At 41.7% G+C, this 23181-nt stretch overlaps 1 protein-coding gene across 12 annotated transcripts in view; it reads right to left on the minus strand.

Annotated features, from left to right (window-relative positions):
- Positions 1-572: 572 nt before the first annotated feature.
- The window catches only part of LOC109987898 (ankyrin-3-like), a 130509-nt gene continuing 107900 nt past the window's right edge, over positions 573-23181 (minus strand). For 11 of the 12 annotated variants that reach the window (XM_065959612.1, XM_065959615.1, XM_065959613.1 and 8 more), the window contains 12 exons: positions 22518-22599; positions 14108-21355; positions 13134-13208; positions 12621-12752; positions 12348-12491; positions 8634-10122; positions 8349-8511; positions 7979-8056; positions 7563-7646; positions 7313-7426; positions 5845-5936; positions 573-2662 (listed from right to left, as the gene is read on the minus strand). In XM_065959612.1, coding sequence (XP_065815684.1) covers positions 5865-5936; positions 7313-7426; positions 7563-7646; positions 7979-8056; positions 8349-8511; positions 8634-10122; positions 12348-12491; positions 12621-12752; positions 13134-13208; positions 14108-21355; positions 22518-22599 — 9681 coding nt within the window. In that variant the 3' untranslated portion in view covers positions 573-2662; positions 5845-5864. The remainder of the gene's footprint in view (positions 2663-5844; positions 5937-7312; positions 7427-7562; positions 7647-7978; positions 8057-8348; positions 8512-8633; positions 10123-12347; positions 12492-12620; positions 12753-13133; positions 13209-14107; positions 21356-22517; positions 22600-23181) is intronic. The other variant, XM_065959622.1, reaches the window with a different exon arrangement.

A 23181-nucleotide genomic window follows, 5' to 3' on the forward strand; every position in this document is an offset into this window, starting at 1 on the left:
CAAAGAAGAATTATCTTGACATAATCAGATTGCAAAATAAGGAAAATGTGAGTAGGCTATGTTTGCTACATGTATACTCAGTAGAAGGCAGAGCGAATGTTTTATTAACAGCTATTTAGTAAACACAAACTAGTGTAATCATCATCTGCATAACATATTCACCTAATATGGGCTATGAAATATTGATAAATCAGACATTTAACAGACATGACAGCTAAGAAACAATTTCCCTGTTATATCGGCTTGTGTGTGTGTTTGTGAGAGAGTAAATTAAAGGCAAATGGACCAGTGCTTTGGAAAAAAAGTGCAACATAAATATAGTCCATTAATTACTTATCCAAAATTAACCAGTCACATCTTTTCTGGGAACTCTGATTCCCTCTTCTCACAAGGCGTCACAAGCAGCATTAACAGGCAGCTGTGGAGAACATTCCTCAAGAACATTTTGGTAGGGAAGAAGGATATGACTGATGCTGAAGGGCAGTGATTCTATTGACATAATCATTATCCTTCTGCCATGGCATTACCAGCATTAAAAATATGTATTCAAGAAAGAAAAAAAACAGACACAATTATATTGCGAAATCAATGCATTTTTATTTTTTTTTTCATTTTTAGGTTGATTTTTTTTTAAAGACGTCTGAAACATTTGTGGTGGCATCATTGCTGCTATAGCCTCTAAAAGACCTTGAATAACCAAAGTGCTAGAATAGTTACATTTCAATGGCTTCACTCTTGTTAGTAAGAATTGTACATCAAAAAATCTGCTCAGGTGAAAACACATATCAAACAAAATTGACAAAAATTGATAGTTCAACCATATCAAAGGATCCTCTACCCCCTGATTGACATAGTAGTATAAGGGGATGTGGTACAGCACCCTACCTGACTTCCTTGAAACCCCCCCTAGCCCCTCAAAAAAAACAAAAACAAACAAACATAGTTTTCATGTCCACAGCATAGACATCAGCATACTGAGTCATCTCACCAGTAGAACACCACACTTGAACTGCATGGGCATCTAATGAAATCCAATACAAAGATAATCCTTTATGTAATGTAAAGTAAGATTTTTTGCCAATGATCTAGTGAAAACAAGTCTATTCGACACTGCATATACAGACTCTCAAGCCTAAAAAGATCACACAGTTTCAGAGTTAAACACAATTTATTTAATGTTTAAATAATTGCTTTTGACCATCCAGTGTTTTTGTCATACAATATGCTATTTAGATCTACAATCAAATAATGTTTTTATGTGTCCTTAATGTGAGTAGCTTTTAAATTAAGGAAACAGTTCACCAAAAAATCCAAAATGAAATGCCCCAGTTTTCCTTAAATATCACAGCAGCGGTTAGAAAACCAAATTGACACACTGCTAAAATGATTACCAACAGTCTAACAGTGTACAGAGACTCCTACACCTTATAGCCAATACGCACGATACAGTTATAATTTTACAGCGAGCCAGCCTACTAGCATTTACATTCAGATTAAATCGTTCTCTTAGCAGAAGCTGCCCTCTGTTTTCACATAGACAGACAAGACATAACACCCTCAAGAAGCTATAGTTCTTTTTTCCATCCTCACCCCAACATGATTAATGTTTAATGGTACCCCTTTTCATTTTAAAATATAAAATTGGTGACAAATGTGAGGGCTATATGTGTACACAGATAAAGGGTTTTATTTGTCGTTTGAATACAGTGTTTGCAAACTTGTAAAAATTTTACTTAAAATAATGTGAACAGCATGCATGAAAACATGAGAACTCTGAAAGGCTGCTTTTTGTAGGATTAGATCCATTACTGAAAAGTGATTTTCTGGAAAGTTCTGTTAAAATCAAACTAGCTGTTTTTTTTCCCATGTACAAACATTATACCAGCTCTAATAATTAATTATACAAGAACCTGTGAAGTTACACTCAAATCTTTAAAAGTGGAACCAATTCAATAAATTTTGAAAGCACTTGAAAAGGTAACTCTCCTTAGTGCGTTCTCAACCAGTCACTTATCCCCTTTTTAAAGATTTTTACACATCGTCATTTTATATACAGAAAAAAGCTTTTGTGTTAGTTTAAGTTTTAAAAAGGAAGAAAAAAATCCCAAAACAATTTACATCTTGACAACAATGGGTTCAAGAAAAAACTATAAGGCGAGTGTTGAAGTTGTATCAGAAGTGTTCCGTTTTGTTTTTGTGTTATTGTGTCTACTTCTTTTCCTTCCACCCTCCATGTGGATTGAGCTCTTGTGCCATCTTTGGTCACAGTTGCACCTGTGTGGTTGTCGGTCAGGGGAGTCTTTTTTTCCCCCCCAACTCATTTTCACAGCAAACAATGCTCCTTTCAAAGGCTCTCACAACACTGGTGGACCGAAGACACGTTGTTTCACACAAAAAGCAGGAAGCAGAATCATTGTCCATGGGTCCACTACAGTCAGAAAGTGAGAACCCCCCCCCCCCCACACCTCAGTCCTCTGATTGACAGGCGGGTGAGTTTTTCATGCTCATGCGTTTAGTCAGAAGGGTCGACTCCTCTTGTGTGAAAACCGTTTGTTTGAAGCAGATTGTTGCGAACTGGACTGTGTCTGAAGTCCTCACAACGGAACCCTTCAGCCCTCTGAACACCTCACACCAGGAACCATTTCATTTGGTTCCTGCAGATCTGTAAGACACAAAATAGCACCAGACATATTATATTACAGTAAATCACGTTAAGTTAGATTTATAGTGTCAGGAATAGAACAAATATGCTTCCCAAAGAATGTGCCAATACCCCCAATAACTATGGAGGAATTCATTCAAACCATTAAACGAGGCACTTGGTCCTGAGATTTTAAAGACATTTAATGCTGCTATTGCCACAAGACAGTCACAAGACCAATGCTGGTCACTAATGTCACTAATTACACGCACATTAAAAAAGGGGAAAGACCCACTAATGTTTACAAAGATTTTTTTGCATTTACAGTGAACAATGTCATATCAACCATTATTCATTTTGTTTTGTTAAAGGCAGGACCTCTTCAGATAGCCTCAAACGCCTCTTGTGTCTAGTCTGGACTACTGAAGACCTAAACAACCAAATAGCTGCACTTCCTTTAGCACTTCATCGCGTTAGCTGGAGCTATTTAAATTTCACTCATGAAGAATTTGGATTTGGAACTTTGTTTCAAGATGTAATCAAATCATATATAAATTGTCAAAATCTATAGTAACAACTAATGGTTTGAGATCAACTGCTTTCCCGGTAGATCTTTGAACAAAACAGGGTGACCCACTCTCACCACTTCTCTTCATCGCAGAAGCTCTAAGGCTAAATGGAAAATAACATGTTCATTTGGATTTGGTCAACTAGTTTTCAATTATCTCCCAGTAAAAAAATTTAAACCAAATGTGAAGGGATGCCTTCATCTAAGTTCTGCTTCAAAAGTTATTTTCAAAACTGTAAATTCCAGTGGGTCACATACAATCTCAAAACTTTAGGTATATTTCTGAACCCAGAACTTGAATAATTGTATCACACATGTACAACTTCTTCTACAGTGATGGGGTAAATTACAGATTTCATAAACGAAACTTCCTTCTAAGCATACTGCCACTTAGTATCACAACATCTATAGTCAGCACTTCAGATAAAATGATTAGTCAACTCATTTAGGCTGGGAAAAGAGCTGGAGTGAAACTTAAAAGACTCCAGGCTAAAATAGATTACGGAGGAATGAAACTCCCTAACATGAGACTCTATCAGGAAGCCTTCCTCGGTGCGCAGACAGTATCACTTCTGCTAAATAGAGAAAATAGACCTGTGTGCTTAGATCTGGAGGATGAACTGAACGCCCAATTTAAGGCCGTTGACTACTTGAGCCAATGTCCAAAGACTACTACCCAAAATCCAATGATTTCGCACACTAAAAATATCTGGCTTCATATATTTACAGGAAAGAGGTGTCATCATGTCTTCGATTTGGAATAACCCAAAACTGAAAATAGGAGGGAAGATTTTCTTCCGGAAAGAGTGGCACTCGAAGGGGAGGGAGAACACTGAATGTCTCTATTGTAATAATATTTTAGAACATTTGAGGAACTAAAAGAAATCTTTAAGCTGCATAGCAAAGACTTATGGAGGAACCTCCAGTTAAGAGAATGCCCATCTTAAAGGCAAGTTCATCAGTCACCAGGCTGCCAATCAGATCCCCTATACACTCCAGATTTAAATGTATTACCTATTATCATTTATTACCTTATTTGTATTTGTAAATCATTTGGTACATAATCATGTATGTAGAAGTCCTTCTGAATGAGTATTTTCTGTTGCCCAGATTGTGTTAACGTGTCTGATTATTTATTGTATTTCTACTTTCTCCTCTTTTCACCATTATGAAGAAGTAAGTGACTGCATGAAAAATGTTTGACAATTCTGTCTATGGTCTTTGAAGGAAACAATACAAATCAAAGTGAAAAAAAATAATCTGCGATTTATACAAACGTAAATATTTTTGAATGTGGAAGAATTATCCTCAAATTCAACCTTTAATCTACAAAAGAACCGTTAATCTTGGAGTGAAAACACTTTTTAAAGCGCATGAGATCGCCACAATCCCCAATTCTTTTGTATGACGAGCTGATGAATGTTAACTAGACCTGATGGTGTGTGGGATTTTAAGGTGACCTCTGTTACCATGGTAACTCTCTGTCATACCTCACAGTAGTGCCATATTATTTCTGAGTCAGTTTTTTGTACAGATGGAGTGATTCACTGCAAACCCAACATAAGCGGTGGACAGCAACAGGGATTAACAGTCTGGCCAAGGGGATAACAAACTCTTTTTGGAAGCCACAATGCTATTGTGAGTCGGGGATTTAGTTGACAAAAACAGGCATGGAGGATATGAGCAGGGCAATATAATGCTGAGGTGAGTAGCATCCATCAGCTCTGTTCTCTGTACAAACACATTCAGTGAAACAAAGATGGCAGAAATGTTGCCAGAGGATAACCAGGCTCAGACATCAGTCAGCCTTTTGCACTGAGTCTGTGTGACAGTGCAACTATCTGGAGAGGGGGGGGGGTGTAAATAAAGGAACTTTTTTTTAAACATTATTTGGCTTTCTTCTCTTGAGTTAGATGAGAAGATGAATACATCTTCCTTTATTAAGACCTGAGCTGGAGCTTTAAGGTTATTAGCTTAGCATAAAGACAGGAAGCACAAGAAAAGAGCTAGTTTCGCTCTGTCAGAATTTATAATATGAAATGTAAAAAAAAACAACTCCAAATCTCAGTAATAAACAAACTGTATATTTTTTGATTAATTAAAAAAAAAACCTTTTTGTAGAGTTACATGGAGTTCCCATGAAATCAGAAAATCTTTTTTTTACTGTCAACCTAAAGACTTATTTTCAAAAATGTTAAACAATTATTCTGCACTAGCAGGCATGAAAGTGTGTTAGCAACCAATGTAACACTTCCTTATAATTGTATGTCTCTCCTCCTGTGACATTTATCTGACAGTTCAAACCCATACCAAAAATGTAATTATGTTTGTCTGTGTATCTGTACATGTGGTTGTATGTGAATGTAATAATATAACAAACATTTGACAGTAGAAGACCTGTCTGCAGATAAGTAGTGGCACAATATCTGCTAATGAAGCCAAATAAAGAGCCTCTGTAGAATATAGAAATTGGGTTGGCGCAGAGGAAAATGTAGTCATATTCAAAAGAAGGAAGCACACTGATAAAGGGGACACTTACACATAGAAACATAAAACACATCATTTGACAACCACATGGACAACAAACCAGGAAATAGGAGATCATGTTATCGAGACAGAGAGTGAACTACTGTACCTGGTAGAGCAAAACCATCCCTATGAGTGGAGCTTTTTGTCCCCTGATCTTCTGTCATCCTTTCGCCTGCTATTCCTCGACCCCTCTCCTTGCTGGAAAACACAAACATGCACAGAAATAGTTGAGAAGCTATATTCTGATGCTCTGATAGGTGGAGAAAAAAAAGTTGTGACCCAACACAGAAAACCTGTAAAAAACTTGAGGTAAAGGAACAAAAATCTCCACACACTGCAGGAAGAGCAATCTAAAAAACTAGTAGATGTTAGTAGAAGCTCAGTTGATAGGAATTTCATCAGCACCCAAACCAAACAACAACCAGACACCTGGAAAAATAAACAAATATCAGATATTATGAAATGAGTTAGGAACAAAAGAGGCAGATTGTGTTTTCACAGCAGAATCACGACACGCATTAGTCATACTGTTGACTAATCGGTTAAACACTTGAAAGAGCAGTAAAATCACACAGCTAGGAGCAGAGTCAGCACCCTCTTTGTTATGCAATACAATAGACCCTGTCAAAACAAAACATGCAAGCATGCACTTCAAATGAATGCATTTATTGTTTGTGTTGTGTCCAAAGAGACATAATGAGGACACATTTTTAAAATCCAGTTTGATCCAGTGTTAATCCGAAATTCACCTTGAATTGATGGAGGGATGCATAATCAAATCCAACGGATCCTTTATTTTTACTCAATTGTTTGACTTCAAGCTGAACTCAGAAAGCAGAGATGTTTCTCATAGGTGTGTAACGCCCAGAAGTAACAGATGTCAGTAAACTCTGCTGTTTTAGAGACAATAATTATTCCTTTACCTCTACAGCCCAAATGACCTCAAAAATAAACTTCAATGCTAGGAATGATGTTTTTCAAATGCTTGACAATGTAACAGAATGTTTTAATTCTGTATCAACAAATTTCCCCCTGGGATTAATAAAGTATTTCTGATTCTGATTCTGATCTTCATGTTCCAACGCTTCAGTTAATTTCTATGCAGCTGGGTGAAAAAAAAAGAAAGGGGGACCAGAGTCTTATGGTTACACCTAATATTAAACATCATATGGGAGATTATTTACAATTCTTCTTGTTTTTCATGTTTTTCATTTTCTTTCAGTTTTCCAATCTTATACACAAGTTGATAATATGCTGTGGATTTGAACAATGCTTGGCCCTGAAGAATGACTAGATCTGCTGCTAGGTCATTGGGGTTGAAGAGGTTTCTTTTTTTAAAGTGAGATGAGGAAGCTCTTTGTTGTTATTTGACTCTTTTGTGATGAAGGCAGATCAAACACGTGTTTTTTCACTTAAGTCTTGCCAAGTGCAGCTTCAAATCTAACGCTTGCATTCGCTTTATACTTTTTACGATCATGTCCTCCTCACTGCTGATGTTTTCTGACGGAAAATCATCCCATCTTAATAAGCCTTAGAACCCAGGAACACAGTTAAAGGGGGGCGTTCATGCCAACCTCTGGTCCGTCCTCCTGCAGGATGGGACTGTGCTGAAGGTCTCTGAGCCACCTGTCCCCTCCTTGGTTATCTGGCGTGGGAGTAGACATCCGCCGTATAACCTTTCTGATTACCTGCGCCGTGTAGAAGGGTGTTGACAAAGGAGGACAAGATTTGTCAAAGTCTGCTATTATATAAAAAAAAAACCATGAAGCTTCTTGTGAAAGGTTTGACATCAGAGCTGGGGATGTAAACAAAACAATACGTTACTTTTCTACTGATGAGGTTACCATCCCGGTCCATATAGTGTTCCTCTGTCATAGTCTCCCCTGGGATATTCTTAGCTTCTTCTCCCTGCAAGTGTTTGTGGTTAGCTCATGAGTAAAGGCACACAAAGGGCCGATTCAAATAATAGGATAAAACAACCCAACACCATCACCACACCAAAGGAAGTTCCTTGAGGAAAAATGTCAGTAAGAGGTAGCTGACTATGTTAGTCTTCAACAAGCCAATAATACCTTTCAATTTGACAGGTTCAATAAATATGTACACAAACATATCTATGAGCACAAAGAGATTAAAAATATCAGTACACCAAGAAAAACTACACCAGACTCTAACCCAAACCAGACCAAACAACCCAAGCCAAGGCTAAATCCACCTTCTGCACCAGGCTTCAAGGGTACCTTTAAAATGAGACGGCGTCGGAAGATTCTGGTAGTTACAGTCTGTTCTTCCTCTGAACCGGAATCTACACTAACATGCTGCTGAGGAACGTATTGTAAGTTCATGAAAAATACAAAGGAGGAGAAAAAAAAAAAGAACACAAATGGGCAAGAAAAGAAGTTAATAAAAGGCATTTAGCAAATGTCCAGTTTGGCTGTCACAAAAAAAGGGATCCTGAAATAAAACAATGAAGTTTATGTTTCTTCACAAGTTTCTCCTTAAAAGAAAATAACAGACTCACAGTGCAACATACTTTGGTATCAACAAAATATAAAAGATTCAATGTACACTCTGTTTAGGGTCAATTCAAAAGGCCTTTCTTAGCATTACCTGAACTTTTTTCTCGGACACCAGTGCTCCTTCTTCCTTTTTGCCATTTGATGATTCGGATGAGCCGCCCTGAGGTGAGTGCTTTGAGTTGTCGCCGTTGTGCCGGGACCTCCCTGATTCGCCCCTTGACGAGGAAGTGATGGAGTCACTGGAGTTCTCTTGGCTGTGTGGAAAGAAAAACAGAATTAGCATCATAGTTGTAGGAGCTGAAAAAAAAATCATAATTAATAGATTTGACATTAAATACTTCATACTTTGAAGCTTATAGTTTTATAACCCTTGTACCTTTCCCGCCTGTCGAGCAGGTCTGAGCTGACACTACGGCCTGGCGTTGGCGGTTCAACATTGACGCTCGATGAATCGCTGTGCCAACCTGAAAGTGAACACATGTCTTTTTCTGCCTGTTCAACCTGATCGAGAGTCTCCTGAATACTGGCCTTGATCATCTCTTCGTCCTCCTCATTTTCCTCTGAGCCATCTTCTTTCTTGACCTCCTCACACAGAGGTCCTAACGGCTCTTCTGTGATTTCTCTGTCTCTCGCTTCCTCCTCCTCCTCCTCCTCCTCCTCCTCCACCTCCTCGTCATTGGACCCAGAATCCCTCGGCTGACGTTCCTCAAGTGCCTCAACCCAGGCCTGAGGGGAGAGAGGACTGACAACCTCCTCCTGGGCTGTTTCGTCCACTTCCAATGTCTTGCAAATCTCTCCTTCACTGCCGCACAACCGTTCTATGCCCTCAAACTGCAGCTCTCCATCTGTGTCATCTATTCTGTCATCCTCGTAGACCCTGTCCTCACTGCCCCCATCAACATTTTGAACCTCAGGTGTTACATTAACACACTCTTTTTTATCACCGTTTTCCACTTCATACCCAATTTTTATGATTTTATGCTGTTCTTCTGACAGATTTTGCACACCTCTTTCCTCTTCTACCTCACAGTGTTCCCTGTTATTCCCATCTTGCAGCTCATTTGCCACAACGTTCTCTTCCTCTGCAGATCCATCCTTCTGTTCCAACAAAATGCTGATGGTTTCTTCTGCCACCGTCAGCCTATCTGTTGTAACCATCTCACACTTTCTGTCAACATTTTGTATTAAGTCCTGCTCCATCCACTTTTCCACTGAGTACTTTCCCTCCGATAACTCTGCTGAAACCATCTCGGCAACCTTCTGTATTTCTTCTGTCACATTCTTTTCACCTCCTTTCAAATCTACAACCTCTTGTGCACTATTGGGAGCACCCATCTGCGCTCTTTTGTGTCCCATTAGTAATCTGTCAGGTGATGAAGGGGTGATGGATGATATCGATGAGAGTGAAGGGAAGGATGTGGAGAAAGCCATGTCAATGTCTGAGTCAAACATGGCAGGGAAGGAGCGTGACCTGGGCCTGTGGCTCAGCTCCATTTCTTGATAGGATCTGTCCTCCTCCTCACTCAGAAGCAGCTGGTCGTTCAGGGCAATGTGGGGCTTGTTGACCTTAGGAGGAACAGTATCTGGGATGTCAAATACTGGGAAGGACAGGGCAAGCTCACAGGGTCTGGGGGGACTCCTAGGGGGGCTGTCAGGTTCTCCGCTACCGGGCTCTATCCCTGGGCTCCAGGGCAGGGGCTGCTGGGAGTCCGCCAACAGAGGGGTGTCTGGTTCTGGGTAACAGTGGTAGTGCTGGTTGGGATCAAGGGAAGGATTGGGGGTGACGGGAAGTTCGGGCTCCAGGAAATTGGGGTCAGAGTTCAGTGCAGCGGGGGACTGCAACTCCGCTAAAATGCTCTGATAATCTGTAGGTGACAGGATGACAAATGTAGAGACAAACACACACCGAAGCATGCCACAACATAATATAACACCCCACAAACACACACATCCTAACACATACACCGTATGACATGGAAAATGGCACCAGAGACTTAAGTTTGAAGCATGTTTCTAGACAACCAGAGAGAATGTATGCTGATATGTTTGCAGGAACTAAATCATTTCAGAATGACAAAAATCAATACCAAACATACGCAGTAAAGTAGAATAACAAAGCGATATACACTTTACTGAATATGTTTGCTGTGTCATATTCAACCCAAATGGTAATTCATAAGTCAAATATAAAATATGCATACTCAAATGATCAGAAAAGTTATGTTCTTGAGTAGTTGTATTTTTAATGAGCTTTTTATGAGTGGGACACACTTGTGACATTATTTCTTAATCATGTAGCGTGGGATGTGATGAGTGTAAAATGATAATATTTGCAAGGGTGTCCTGTTACATGCTCACATGAGATAGTTGACAGATGAGAGATGTCAGAAGGTAAGAGACAAAAAGATGAAGGACAGAGCAGGCTAGATTAATATTTCCATTGTGGAAGGGTCAACACGGGAAGCAGTGGGAGGTGGAGAGATTGAGGGTGCAAAGTTACACTGGCAAGCAGGACAGGGAGACAGAGAGCGAAGAGGAGGGGAGGAAGGAGTTGGGCTTGTACAACGGGACCCAGAGGGGGAAGCGGGAGGAAGGCAAGGAGACAAAGAGAGAGGGGAGACAGGTCGGGAGGAGGGGACCAACTGGGTGATTACAGACTCTTTGCTGTGAGAGGTGATGAAAGATGGTGAGGCCCTGTCTGAAGGAGAGGAAGGGAGAGGTGACACAGGTGTAGAGATGGGTTCTGATTGGTTAAGGGCATCAGCGGAGGATGCGGTGGTGACTTTGGCATGTGTGGTAGTAGAGTCAGAAGGAGCAGAAGTATGCAGGTCAGAGGTAGATCCAGATAATGTATCAGAGGAGGTGTTGGGTTCTGTTTGCGAGGGGTTTGGAGTCGGTGCGGTGAGTCTTGGGGAGCCTGGGACAGAGTTGGGAGAGGGGGGAACCGAGGTAGCTGAAGATGGAAAGGGTGGAGGGGAGCAAGGAACAGGTGAGGTAATGAGGGGGATCGGGGACGATGGGTGGGGCGAGTAAGGGAAGGCGGGGGATTGACGAGGGTCAGCAGTGGGGGACAGAGGCTGGAGGCATTGAGAAGAAGGGGAGAGGAAGTTAAAATGTGAAGGTTCAAACGGCGCTGGAGGTGCCAAGTCTTTGAGGGAGATGGAAGACTCGTAACTCGGAGAGCGGCGCGAGGACAGGGGGCGGTAGTGTAGTGCGGTAGTGGGTGGAGGAGTTGGGGTCGGCGTTGGAAAACAGGGGGAGTAAGTCGGAAGGAGAAAGACAGATTGAGTGCTACCGGGAGTTAAAGGTATGATAATGCAGACTAAGGAAAAGGAATATAGCACGATATATGAAGAAGAGATAAAAAGAAAGTGGAAAAAAAAATGAAAATGTCATAATGTTAACCATGCAAGCACAACAATACAATGAGTGAAGTACATGACTGAGGGTGTGGATGAGAAGGCATGGGAGGGATGGATGAGGACGGTCAACACATGACTCTTAATTTGTTAAGAGCTGTTATGTGCCGTTATCAGCAGTGGATACTGCTACAGGGAGGTGATGGGAGGCAGGAGGGACAGGAGGAGGAGGCAGTCTGGTTTCACAGAAGAAGAGATGCTCTCATCTATCAGAGGAAGGCTCAGAGGAACTGGAGGAGAACTAAGAGAGCTAGGCTACGTTAAATCAATAGAGGAAAGCAGACTCTACAGGGTTAAGTCATTTTTACTCAAGTCAGACATTATTGATAAAAACATGAAAAGTAGTGTCTAGTATGCAACATGCATAGAATAGAATTTTAACAGCATATTTTGACCATTTGTGACAACTGGATACACTATTAGTCATTTGTAGAGGAGTATACAAGACAGGACTTACAGAAAAAAGTTGGTAAGAAAACATCAATTCGATTAGATCAAGTTAATATTGAAGTGTAATAAAAGTGCCAGTTGTCCAAACAAAATTCAAATTTGACACTACATCCATGTCTTTAGATATTTGCACTTAGTCTATAGTTTATAATCCATGCACTGGCACAACTAAAAGGTAGCAGGGAGAGGTAAGAGGTCAGCTAGACAGAGCTAAACTTTACCATCAGCCTGATCCTGGAAAACAGCGTTATCATCGGCAAAACATCTCGTGCCTGAAATGTTACCATAGTCAAATATTGGGCCCTCCAGTAAAGTCACAATATCCATCCGATTGACTTTGGTCAGCACTGCAGTTAAGGCATCCGCTGTGGAGAAAAGTACGACGACAAAAAAACAACTTAGTCCGTAAATCAAGCTCTGAAAGAGGACAAAAAAAGGTTCAAAGAGGAAAGATATTAAAACAGTAAGGTTTTCAGATGTAAAAATAGTCTTACTTGTGGCATTTTTCCCTTCCCGACCGACCCATTTCTTAAGAAGCATGAAGCTCTGCGCTGTCAAAGAGTTGGGGTTCTCTAATCTGACGTGGTTGATCTCATCCACTGTGAAGTTCATCTCCCGAGCCAGCTCTGTGATGGGAAACAGAAAGAGAGACATAATATTTAAATTTTAAAAAAGTACCTATCATTTTGTTCAATATAGATAAAGACTGCAAGAGGTAATATACAATATACATATTTGGATTTCAGAGTGTGACTGATAAAAACCCCTATTCAGTTGTCACCACATTTAAAATCCAATATATAGTGTAACTGTTATTCCCTTAATAAATAACATTTTTCTTGTACTCTTATGGCTATATTTTCAAAATACAATTTATTTGTAAGGTATTTTGTTGACCAGAAGAGGGCAGTAAATAGCAGGGTTTGTGACTGATAGGGCCAAAGAAAGAAAGTAAGGTAGACAAGGAATTAAGAGGGAGAAAAAGACAAATGCAGTATGTGTTCTACCTGTCCAACTAAGTCCCAGGTGATCTGCGACGATAGCCATCCGCAAATCTGTTCGCTCACAAGGACTTTGGGGACCTGGAAAGATAGAGGACAATCACTCATCAATAATTCACAGTCCTATCCCCACATACACTAATGTAAGAGATAAATAAATATGTACATATTTTTCCTTTTCTGGCCACATATCTATCCCATTAACATATTTTTTCTTCGTTATGTGAAAATATATATATATAAATATATATAAAGTGTTAGTGTATCACTGTAGTATGGCTTTATTATGCGAGTTAAGAATTATTTTCCCATGATGGCAAGAAAAGGGTATTTCACATTAGAGACATAATGAGCAACTTAAATATGTCCATAGAATAAGTGGTGCTCTGTGACTGTTTGTGGTATGTATCCTCTAGGCAGGCAGTAACTGTCATGAGAACCACACAAAACAAAGCATGACTGTCAACAACGGACTCTAAGTTCTACACAGAAAATTCTATGTTAGAGTCTAACACGTAAACATGCGGGGCACTTTTGTGTGTTCTTTTCCAACACTAGTTAGTTCAAATGACAATTGATACATAGACAAATCTGTAGGAACAAACTAATGCAATAACTGGGTAGCCACCCTGCACAGACAGACAGACAGACAGACCACGGAGTTGTCAAAAAAGGGACTGGTTGTGCCAGTGGACCAGTCACTACTGCTGGCATGCTCTCTCTACTATACAGAGGTTAAAAAGGGTTGGCAGAGGGGAACATAGGAAAGAGAATCTTGCAACAAGGACAATACAGTACACATTACATCAATGACAAAAAAAAGAAATTTAAATGACAGCTACTGTTCTGAAGAGAATATGTAAACACGCCACAGGCATTCCAGTCAATCCATTAAACGATCACAACGATGTCATGCAACTAAAAGTGAAATATAAAAATATATAGATGTATTTTTAACATAGTGTGAAAGTTTTACAAACTAGGCTTGATCTCCGCGATGGGAGGCGTTCGAGACCCTGTGAGTCCCTGACTGCCCTCCTTCCCACCAGTCCGCCTACTCCTCCTGTTCCTCTCACTGCCGGAGGCCCTGTCCGTCGTCGCCACCTTTGCCCTTACGGACGCGGCCCCGGCCTCAGCCCTCGAACCTCTACCAGACCTGGATGAGCGGGAGGGCTGGGAGGGCTGGGAGGGCTGGGAAGGCTGGGAGGCGTCCGACAGAGAGGTGCTCCGGGAGGTGCTGTCTTCCTCCGACTGCTCTGTCTGCGCCTTTTTCTCCTCGTCTGACAGGCGGTCCACCAACTTTAGCGTCTCCCCGCTAATGCTTTTAAAGTACTCAATGGTGCGCTTACAAACCTCACTGGGGTTCTCCTGTCTGTCCTGTCTACCTGTAACGCTACTGGCCTGATTCCTGTCCTTAGGCGGTAGCCTTGAGGGTAACTTTATGGCTGCTCTGTCTCTGTCCAATGCCCTTGTTGGCTGTGAGGTAACCCGGAGTGAACCAAGTGAACTAGCCGTAGTAGCGGGACTACTCTTTTTAACATCCTTGATTGGTATTCTAGACCTGGGCTCTACTTTTGCTATGGCTGGCTCTCCTCTTTTCCGTACTTCAACCGTCACTGCCTGTTTGTGTTTATGTTTGCCTATGGCTGTTCCCTGTGTGTGAAAAGACCACCCTGACGCTTTGACTGGAAGCCTAGACTTCGGCTGCTTCACTTCACTTTCTTTAACTGTTTCGCTTATCTGCTCTTGCACTTGATTGCTTTTGTGAACTTCCACTCTCTCTTCTAAATCCCTACAGCACAATGTTTCTATCCTGCTGGCCTTCTGAAGAGTGGGCTCAGAGGAGGACTGCAAATTAAACACCACACTACCACATTGGATGTAGTTGGCCTGAACGCTGGAGGACTCGAGGTTGTTGTTGTTGTTGCAGTTTTCAGAAGGGTAATCTCTTCTTTCTAGCTTGGACTCAGAATGTCTGATGGACTGGCTCTCTGTACACTGACCCTCTATACTGATATATTCTGGCACCATCTGACCCTCCGAAATCTCAGCTTTACAATCGGTGAGATCCCCCGAGTCTTTTTTCACAGTAATAGAGGCAGCTATGCCCATCTTAATTGGAGTGCGTAATTTGGGATCAACCTTAGAGGCTGTGATTGTGCAAGAAGAGGCGGTCTCAGCTATGGCTTCACAGGTTGGGGCATCGGTACCAGTATGGCCAGTGTCACTGCCGGGCTGTGCAGGGCCGCATTTTGCTGCTGATGCTGCTGGTGTTGTTGGTGTAGTGCTGCTGTCTGTGGTTGTATCTATAACATTCACCATCCCATCTACTGCGGCCCCTGTTTTTGACTGAGAGGAAATTACCCCCAGGACCTTGCCCCCTCTCCCCTTTTCCCCTGTTTTTGGGTCAGAGGAATGCTCACCAATCTGGAAAAACTGAAGCCTCTCTTCAACAAAGTCCCGCTTGCTCATGTCAATAGCACCACTGCGGGTCATCTCAAACATCTTCCCTTCGTGGAAAGGGAAGGGGTTAGGCTCACTAGTCGGTGTGCTCTCATCAGTCGGTGTTCGAGCAGGAGTTGTGTCAGGAGTTGTAGCCTGGGATTTGTCGTCCACCGATAAACCAAAGGGCTTTGGATCCTCATCTTTTGCCTTTGAATCAAAAACTCCATCACTTTCACCTCCTTTGGTTGACCAGGGGTCAAAGTCCAGGCCTTTGGTGGCAACAGTTTTAAAGGTTGAATTTAGCTCTTCTTCTAGTTGGTAGCCAAAGTAGTTTTCTCCAAAGCTCAGCCTATCTGGATGTCTTCCTTCAAGGGTATAATCCTTTTCATCTCCACTGCTTTTCGCTGAGGATGTGCTTGTTTTAGTCTTGCCATTCTCGCCACCTTCTTCACATTTCTCTTCCTCTATCACTTCAAGCTTTGACTGGCTAAATGAGCGGTCAGTTGGTTTTCCATCATTGGAAAGACTAGAAGTTTTAGGGTCCTCGCTCAGTCCATCATCCTCATCCTGCAGGTCATACCCATCTAAAGAGTCTACTTCAGTTGCATCTGTGTCATGAGAGAACTCAGCAGTGGTTGCTATGGAACAGTCAGTAATTGACTGGTCATTGCCATTTTGTTCTAAGTCAGCATCATCCCCCTTTACAACACCATTGAGTCCGGGATCTTTGTCATTTGCATCTCTCTCTGATCTATTTTGTTTTTGCCCTTTTTCTCCCTCCTCTTTCATTTTGAATGTGTACTTCTTGATTGGAATGGGATGGAAAACAGATTCATCATCACTAGAGTCGCTGTTATCAGCTCCAGGGGGGATAGGGGATGGAGGCTGGACCCTTATGATTGGCTCAGCAAGGAGATGCCTATCATGCTCCTCTTGAAGGTTCACCTCTATCATCTCAGTCTCTGCCTCGGAAGAAGCACATGAACCCCTTTTATCAGGGTCGGACTGCTCTGTCTCTAAAGGAGGTGGAGGAGGAAACTCTATATAAGCCACTCTTTTCTCCTTTGACTTTGGTCTCTGTGCATCCTGTTTTTTACTGTGATTCCCTGAGGACGCTGGCTTGGGTTTTTCTTTTGAGGGCTCCTTGTAGATGAAGGTTTTCCCTTCTTCCTCCTCAGACTCTTCGAGGATAGGGCTTGGCATGCCAGGCATGAAACCTATCACAGAGTCTGGTGTTCTTGAGGTCAGACTTACTTCCTCTGAGCTGGGGGTCTCAGGGGTCACAGGACTTTTCCCAGAGCTGTCCATGAAAGTCACTTGTTCTAGAGTGTCATCTTCTGGACTTCCTTGAGGAGATGGAGACTGTTTTTGCTTGACAGTGTAAAAAGCACCCCTAGTCTCATGCACTGTCCTACTCTCATGACTAACTATCTTTTTGTAGGTTCCAAGCTGCCCCGAAGCTGTTTCTTTCTCAAATTGCTTTCCTACTTGGATGCTAACATACACAGGTAAAGGTTTGATATCTTTGAATCCCTCTGTAACAACAACAGGAGTTACTTCTTCAAAATACTCTATCTGGTCACTATCAACACCATTACACACTACATTTGACACACTACCGTCTGAAGAGTCTGAGGATTTTCCTACTGATGATCCCCAAGTAGACTTGTTGGAATCAGAGCTACTGTGTAAGCGACCTTTAGCTAAAGTAGGTATATGGGACCCAGTCCTCTCATATGGTTCAACAGAGGCATCTAATTTTAAAGTGGTGGATTTGTGATTTTCTGAGAAATTAGATGGCTTTCTTACAGGTATTTGCGATTCCGAGTTTTTTTTTAGACTATCATTACTATTTGGATTTTCTCGGACAATGAATTCTGTGTAGATTATTTTCTTGGTGGTTTCTTGTCTTTGGGGATCACTGGTATTGCCATCATTAATTAGAGGTTGTGATATTTTAGGGGATTGAGATTTAAAGTTCCCGTAATCTTGGCCCTCCCATGCTTTAAATAACTTTTTATCATCCTGATCTGTTTTAGTGGTCTCGTGCTTCGGTGAGAACTTATTGGATTGGCTATCTAGACATCTCCTCTGGTTTCCTGGACTATCTGGTGTTTTTGGGGTGCTTGAACCAGAAAACACCTGATAGACGGGCAGCTTACTTTCCTGGAGCTTCCTGATGGGCGGATTTGAATTTTGGCCAGCTTGATGACTCCTTTCTTGCCTTTGAGCCTCTTGCTCAAACTTTAGTCTTACTGCACTCACTTTAGAAGAAGACATTTGAAAAGGCTTAGGGCTTTCACCTGTGCTTCCTTTTGATTTATCATCTTGCTGTCTTCGTTCTGAATCAGTGTATTGCAGCAATACTCTCCTCTCTGGACTGCTGGGTAAGCTTGCACATTTTCTATCGCTGGAGCTGAACCTGTCTCGTAGCCTTTCTCTGCTCCATTCCTCTCCACTACCCCCGTTTCTATAAGCTGACCTCTCTGGGCTGCTGTGTGTGGAACTGGGCCCTGATCGGGATTCCCTGAAGTCTGGTCTGCGAGATTTCTTCTCTGGAGATGAGAGCTCATCATTGAGTTGTTCTGTTTTATCACGAAAGAACTGGGACACCTCACTGAGCTTTTCCTCTGCCTCTTTTACAGTCCTGTCCACCCTGTCCTCATACATAAGCTGTCCTCTGTCCTTACTCTGAGCATCATCAGACACACGCATCCAAACAGACTGCTTTGGGCTACCAGGCTCAGAAGAGTACTGTAGGAGTGTCAGTTTGTCAAAGTTATCATCAACATTTGCCATTCTTCCAGATTTGTCAAAAACATTTCTTGATGACCTAAAAACATACTCTGTCCTTGGCCCAACTGATCTACCCTCACTGTGACTACTTCTGTCTGGTGAATGGAAGCGAGACCTATCTCTCAGATATTCCTCTGTGTCGGAATGAGACTGGTCAAATTTCTCAGACAGTAGCATTTTCTCTGCAAAATTATAAGATTCTCCCCTTAGTTCTGACGATTCATCCTCATTGTACTCTACAGATTGCTGGCTCAGTAGCTTTAATGTCTTGTAAGAGTCATCTGCCATGAGTTGGGCTGAACTGGGGCGACTTTCTTCCTCCATAGGTGTGCTCATTCTGGGAGAGTCAAGGTATACTGGAAGAGATTCCTCAGGCTCCTCCTCGTCCTGTCTATTCCCTGGGTAGTAATACATTTCCTTCTCTGCATGGTTTTTAGTCTCTCTGATTATGACCTCTGTTGGGTCTGTTTTATTGCCTTTTTCAATATGAACCTCAATTATTCTTTCAACCTTAGGTTTGGAGTTGATGTCTTCGAGAACTCTTTGCGATGTTTCCTCTTTGCCAGACTTGTGCTCAAATAGTCCAGCAAGTTCTCTAGAAGGGTCCTTGCCAGACTGAAAAGCTTTCATTATGTCATGCACAGACATAGTCTCTTCACACCTCTCCGATGCAGCTTCCTTGGCAGATTGTTTGTGGTACACCATCCTGGTGGTAGTTGTAATGTGCGTCTCTTCTTTTACCCTCATCCCTTTTCCCATTGGATCATCATCAGGGCTAACTTTTATTGAATAGCATTTATTCTGTTCTGGGCTTGATTGAGTCTGATTCAGGTGGCTTTTAGATTCTGAATCAATATATCTGACAGAATTTGCATCTTCCATTGCAGGTTGTTTGTTATCCTCTGGGGTCTCATAACTCCTGATAACATGAACAACTTCAGTCCTTGTCTCAGTGATCACAGGGGGAACTGGGATATCCTGAAAAAGGGCCTTGGGGCCCATGCCTTCTGCACTTGGAGGGGCAGAAGGTGTCCTTTCACTCCTGGTCTCAAAGCCACTGTCTGAGAGGGGACTTTTATCCTGTTCATGTGAGATATCATCAGGAGATTCTAGCACAGTGTCCGCTCCAAAAAGTGCATCTGCTACTTTATTGATCTCTTTGTCTGAAGCTGAAGAGCGCATGGTTGTTGGAGGCATTTTGAGCTTGTGCTCCTGAACTGCTATAGTGGGTTTTAGGATGCGTTTTTGCTTGTCCTTGCCCTCCCCTTCTCTTTTACCCTCATCTGCTTTAGGCTTTGTGTCATGCATTTTGGAGAAAGAGCTGCTACCAACATCATTGACCAGGTAGTCAACAACTTTGGAAAGATTGAAATCTCTATCTGGTATTGTTTTTGATTTAGCTTGAGGAACCACAGTCTCATATCTTGGCGGATAGCTCCAGTTGCTTGGTGGTTGTTCAACTTGTACTTTTGAGAAGTGTATGTCATCCAAAGAACCTCTTGTCAGGGAAACTCTACCATCCTTCCCAGCATCTTTAGTAAGTATTTCACTCACTTTGACCAAATCTTGTTTTACTTTCTCAACAATCCTATATGGTTCCTCGTCCTCTATCTTCGCCTCTCTTGGAGAATCTGACTGAAGTCCTTTGTTGGCTGTGGAGTTTGGGTCTGTCTGCAAAATAGCAGACATTCGTATCAAGTCCTCTTTCATTTCAGCCACATCCTTTAGAATCTCTTGGCTAGATGAAAGTGATGTGGTGTTGGATTTCAGGCCAGCAGAAAAAAGAGGGGTTTTGATAGGGGAAAGAGTTTTGGCAAAGGAAGACTGCAACTGAGCATTCACCTCAGCCGGCACAGTCTTCCGTGGGGACAAAAGGGCAGCAGCTGACTTGGACACCTCAGGTAGCTTTTTGAACTGGGGCTCTGGCAGCACATTAATAACAGAGTACACTGGAACAGTCATTGTACTGGATGTTACAGCAGTGGTGGCATTAGGGGGGGATCTGAGAGAGGGGTAAAGGGAATTAGAAGCTGATGATCTAAAGGACTGATAGGAGGAAGATGCTGAAGAAGACATGGACTTCAAGGTGCCATAGCCTGCAGAACAAGAATTAAAAGTTTTCTCCACCTCATCAAAGGCTGCATTGACACTTGTAGTTGCAGCATTGGTAGTTGCTTGTATTCTTTCTTGCAGACTACTTGCGAGAAGAGAATTTGGGGAAGAAGAGCGGTACTGTGTAGGTGATACAGTTCCATTGATCAGAGCTGCAGCACTTGGAGCTGTGTTGGATTTCTGTGGTGATGAAAATGAGGAGAACAGGTTCCTTGCAGGACCAGTGACTTCAGCGGCAAAAGAACGCACAGAGGAGAGACCAGGGACTGTTTTTATGGGGGAGGAAGAAGATGCAGTGCTGCTAGATGCCCCCATAACAGTTTTGTATGACAGAGGTGAACTGAACATACTTAGAGAAGATTTTGGAGAAGATGGTGGGGTCATGCCTATGGATGCTCTCTCAAGAAGTGTGCTTCCCCCTCCCGAGACAGTAATAGGGGAGGTCCTGGCAGAATATGCTGCCAGACCTTTCATAGACATAGGATCTGGGACACTTTTGCATGGTGAGGCCAGGGGACTGGGGGTGGCCTGCCCTGGATACTGCGCTTGTTGGACTACAGTTTTTATAGGAGAAGAGATAGTTCTGTAAGTTCGAATGGGAGATGCCATGTCACTAACTGACTTTACAGAGGAGGCGGGGGATCCAGGGATGTTGGTCTTGATTGGGGAGGCAGAGTTGATGGACCAGACCGATTTTAATGGAGAGGCAGAGGGCGTGTTGGATGACGAACTGGAGAGGGAGCCAAAACCAGACTTGGCTTGACCAGGGACGGCGACAGGAACAGGCGTCCACGCCTGATAAGATCTCGTTGAAAAGACAGGTTTGTGAGGGTAGCTAGAAGGCTGTGTTCTCGGCGAGCTTCGATCAGTAGTTTCTTCGACAATAATTTAAACCAAAAGCAATAAGGGAGTAAAAATAAAATGTAACGAAAATAATTTGAAATAAAACATAAAAACCAGAAAGAGAAATTGGAGTCAGTCAGAAACAGAATTAACAAAACAGCAAGACACATTTTTTCACGTGAATAAAAACGTTCATATTTAAAAATCCAGGATGATATGGTAAATGAGGATCTCGAATCAGTGAGAGAATGTACACCAAATAAACAAAAGAGCATGTCCAAGAAAAACATGTTTGACATATGGTAGAGTTGACAACAAAATGACATGAGAACCAAAAACAGTACAATTCCATTGACTTTTGATGTGTTTTATCTATTTGCCTCCTTGCAACAGTGCCTTTTACTGTTCGTGTTAGATTTTCAAGTGTTTATCCTTCAATTTTCATTTTCAATGCCAGAGATGACCCCACAAGTGTATAACATTAATAAAAAAAATCACTCTATTTGTTTCGGAATGACTTGAAATAAAAATATGAGGTTGCACTTTACAAAAAGTAACAGCACATCAGCCATTCAAACTGAAAGTGCTGTACAAATACTACCCCTCAAAATACAACTGGTGCATAGAATTGTATGCAGCTTTTTTTAAATAATTTGCAAAATTTGAATAGTAGAAAATCTGGCAAACAAAGTCTCTCTGTAGGTGAAATCAAGTGAATGTAAAGTGCAACCTTTTACCACACTAATTTATACAGCCGCACACAATCATAAAGCCAATAAGAGTGAAATGGCCACTAAAGGAAATGAGAACAATTCAAATGAATATTTTTATTCAACATGAATCAAAACATTTTTCGGAAATTATAAATGAACAGACAGATGATTTCCCAATGTTTCCACAAATGTAAAATAATGTAACAGTTGAGACTTTTTGTAAACATGGGGTGGGTAAGCGAAGCGTAACAGACAGTAAACCATGCAAATGCTTTATGAATGACAGATGATAGAATAGTATGTGTCAGGTGAATAGAATAAATGATTGAGAAACATGGTAGATGTCTTCCTATACTCTGGATATATGTAAAAATAATATGAATACTGTATAAAGGGACATTTAGACACTAAAACTTGTTAAAATGACAGAACATCTGAACTCAAGTAAAAATGTTCATGTAAGTAAAAATGGGCAACTCACTCGCTGCTGGGTCGGTCAAATAGCTGTAGCGCTTACGCAAAGCTAAGGAGGCAAAGGTATGGCGTCGTTCTGGCTTTTCAGTCTGCAACAAATAAAAAACAACAAAAGGTGCTTTAACAAAAAAAATATGGCGAAGTGTATATGATTTCACCATAAAAGATGTAGGTCTAAATAATAATGTTAGCTTGTTTAAGTAGTACTGCGATGCACAAATACTGTTCTGTTTTTAGCCAATCAGTCCATGCTGTTAGTACTTGCAAAGTGAAGAATTTAGAGTCCACTCTGGTGAGTAATGGAGTGCTTCCCTGTATCTCTTCACTCTTGTCATTTCTCAATGTCTTTGCAATGAAATAACCACAGACACTATCTGCTTTGTTTTCAGCTCCGTCTCAATTAGACAAGAGTTTAAAAGACACTGCATTATGTAACAATGTGGAAAGTTAAGGTGTGGAGGGTTTGTCACTTTGCCTGATGGATGTTGGTCTAATGTATCAGGACAGAGCTGGAAGTGTTCTGTACATGCCACACCTTTTTTTTTGCTCCCCTAACAACGACATGCTCTCTGAAATCCCACACTGGGGCAGCTGGGCCTGCACAATCTTATTTATGGCATTACCACTGAATCTCTGTATGAAAAAGGCAAATTGTGATTTTAAAAGTTCCA

The sequence above is a fragment of the Labrus bergylta genome, chromosome 10 (genome assembly GCF_963930695.1).
Source record: "Labrus bergylta chromosome 10, fLabBer1.1, whole genome shotgun sequence".
NCBI lineage: Eukaryota > Metazoa > Chordata > Actinopteri > Labriformes > Labridae > Labrus > Labrus bergylta.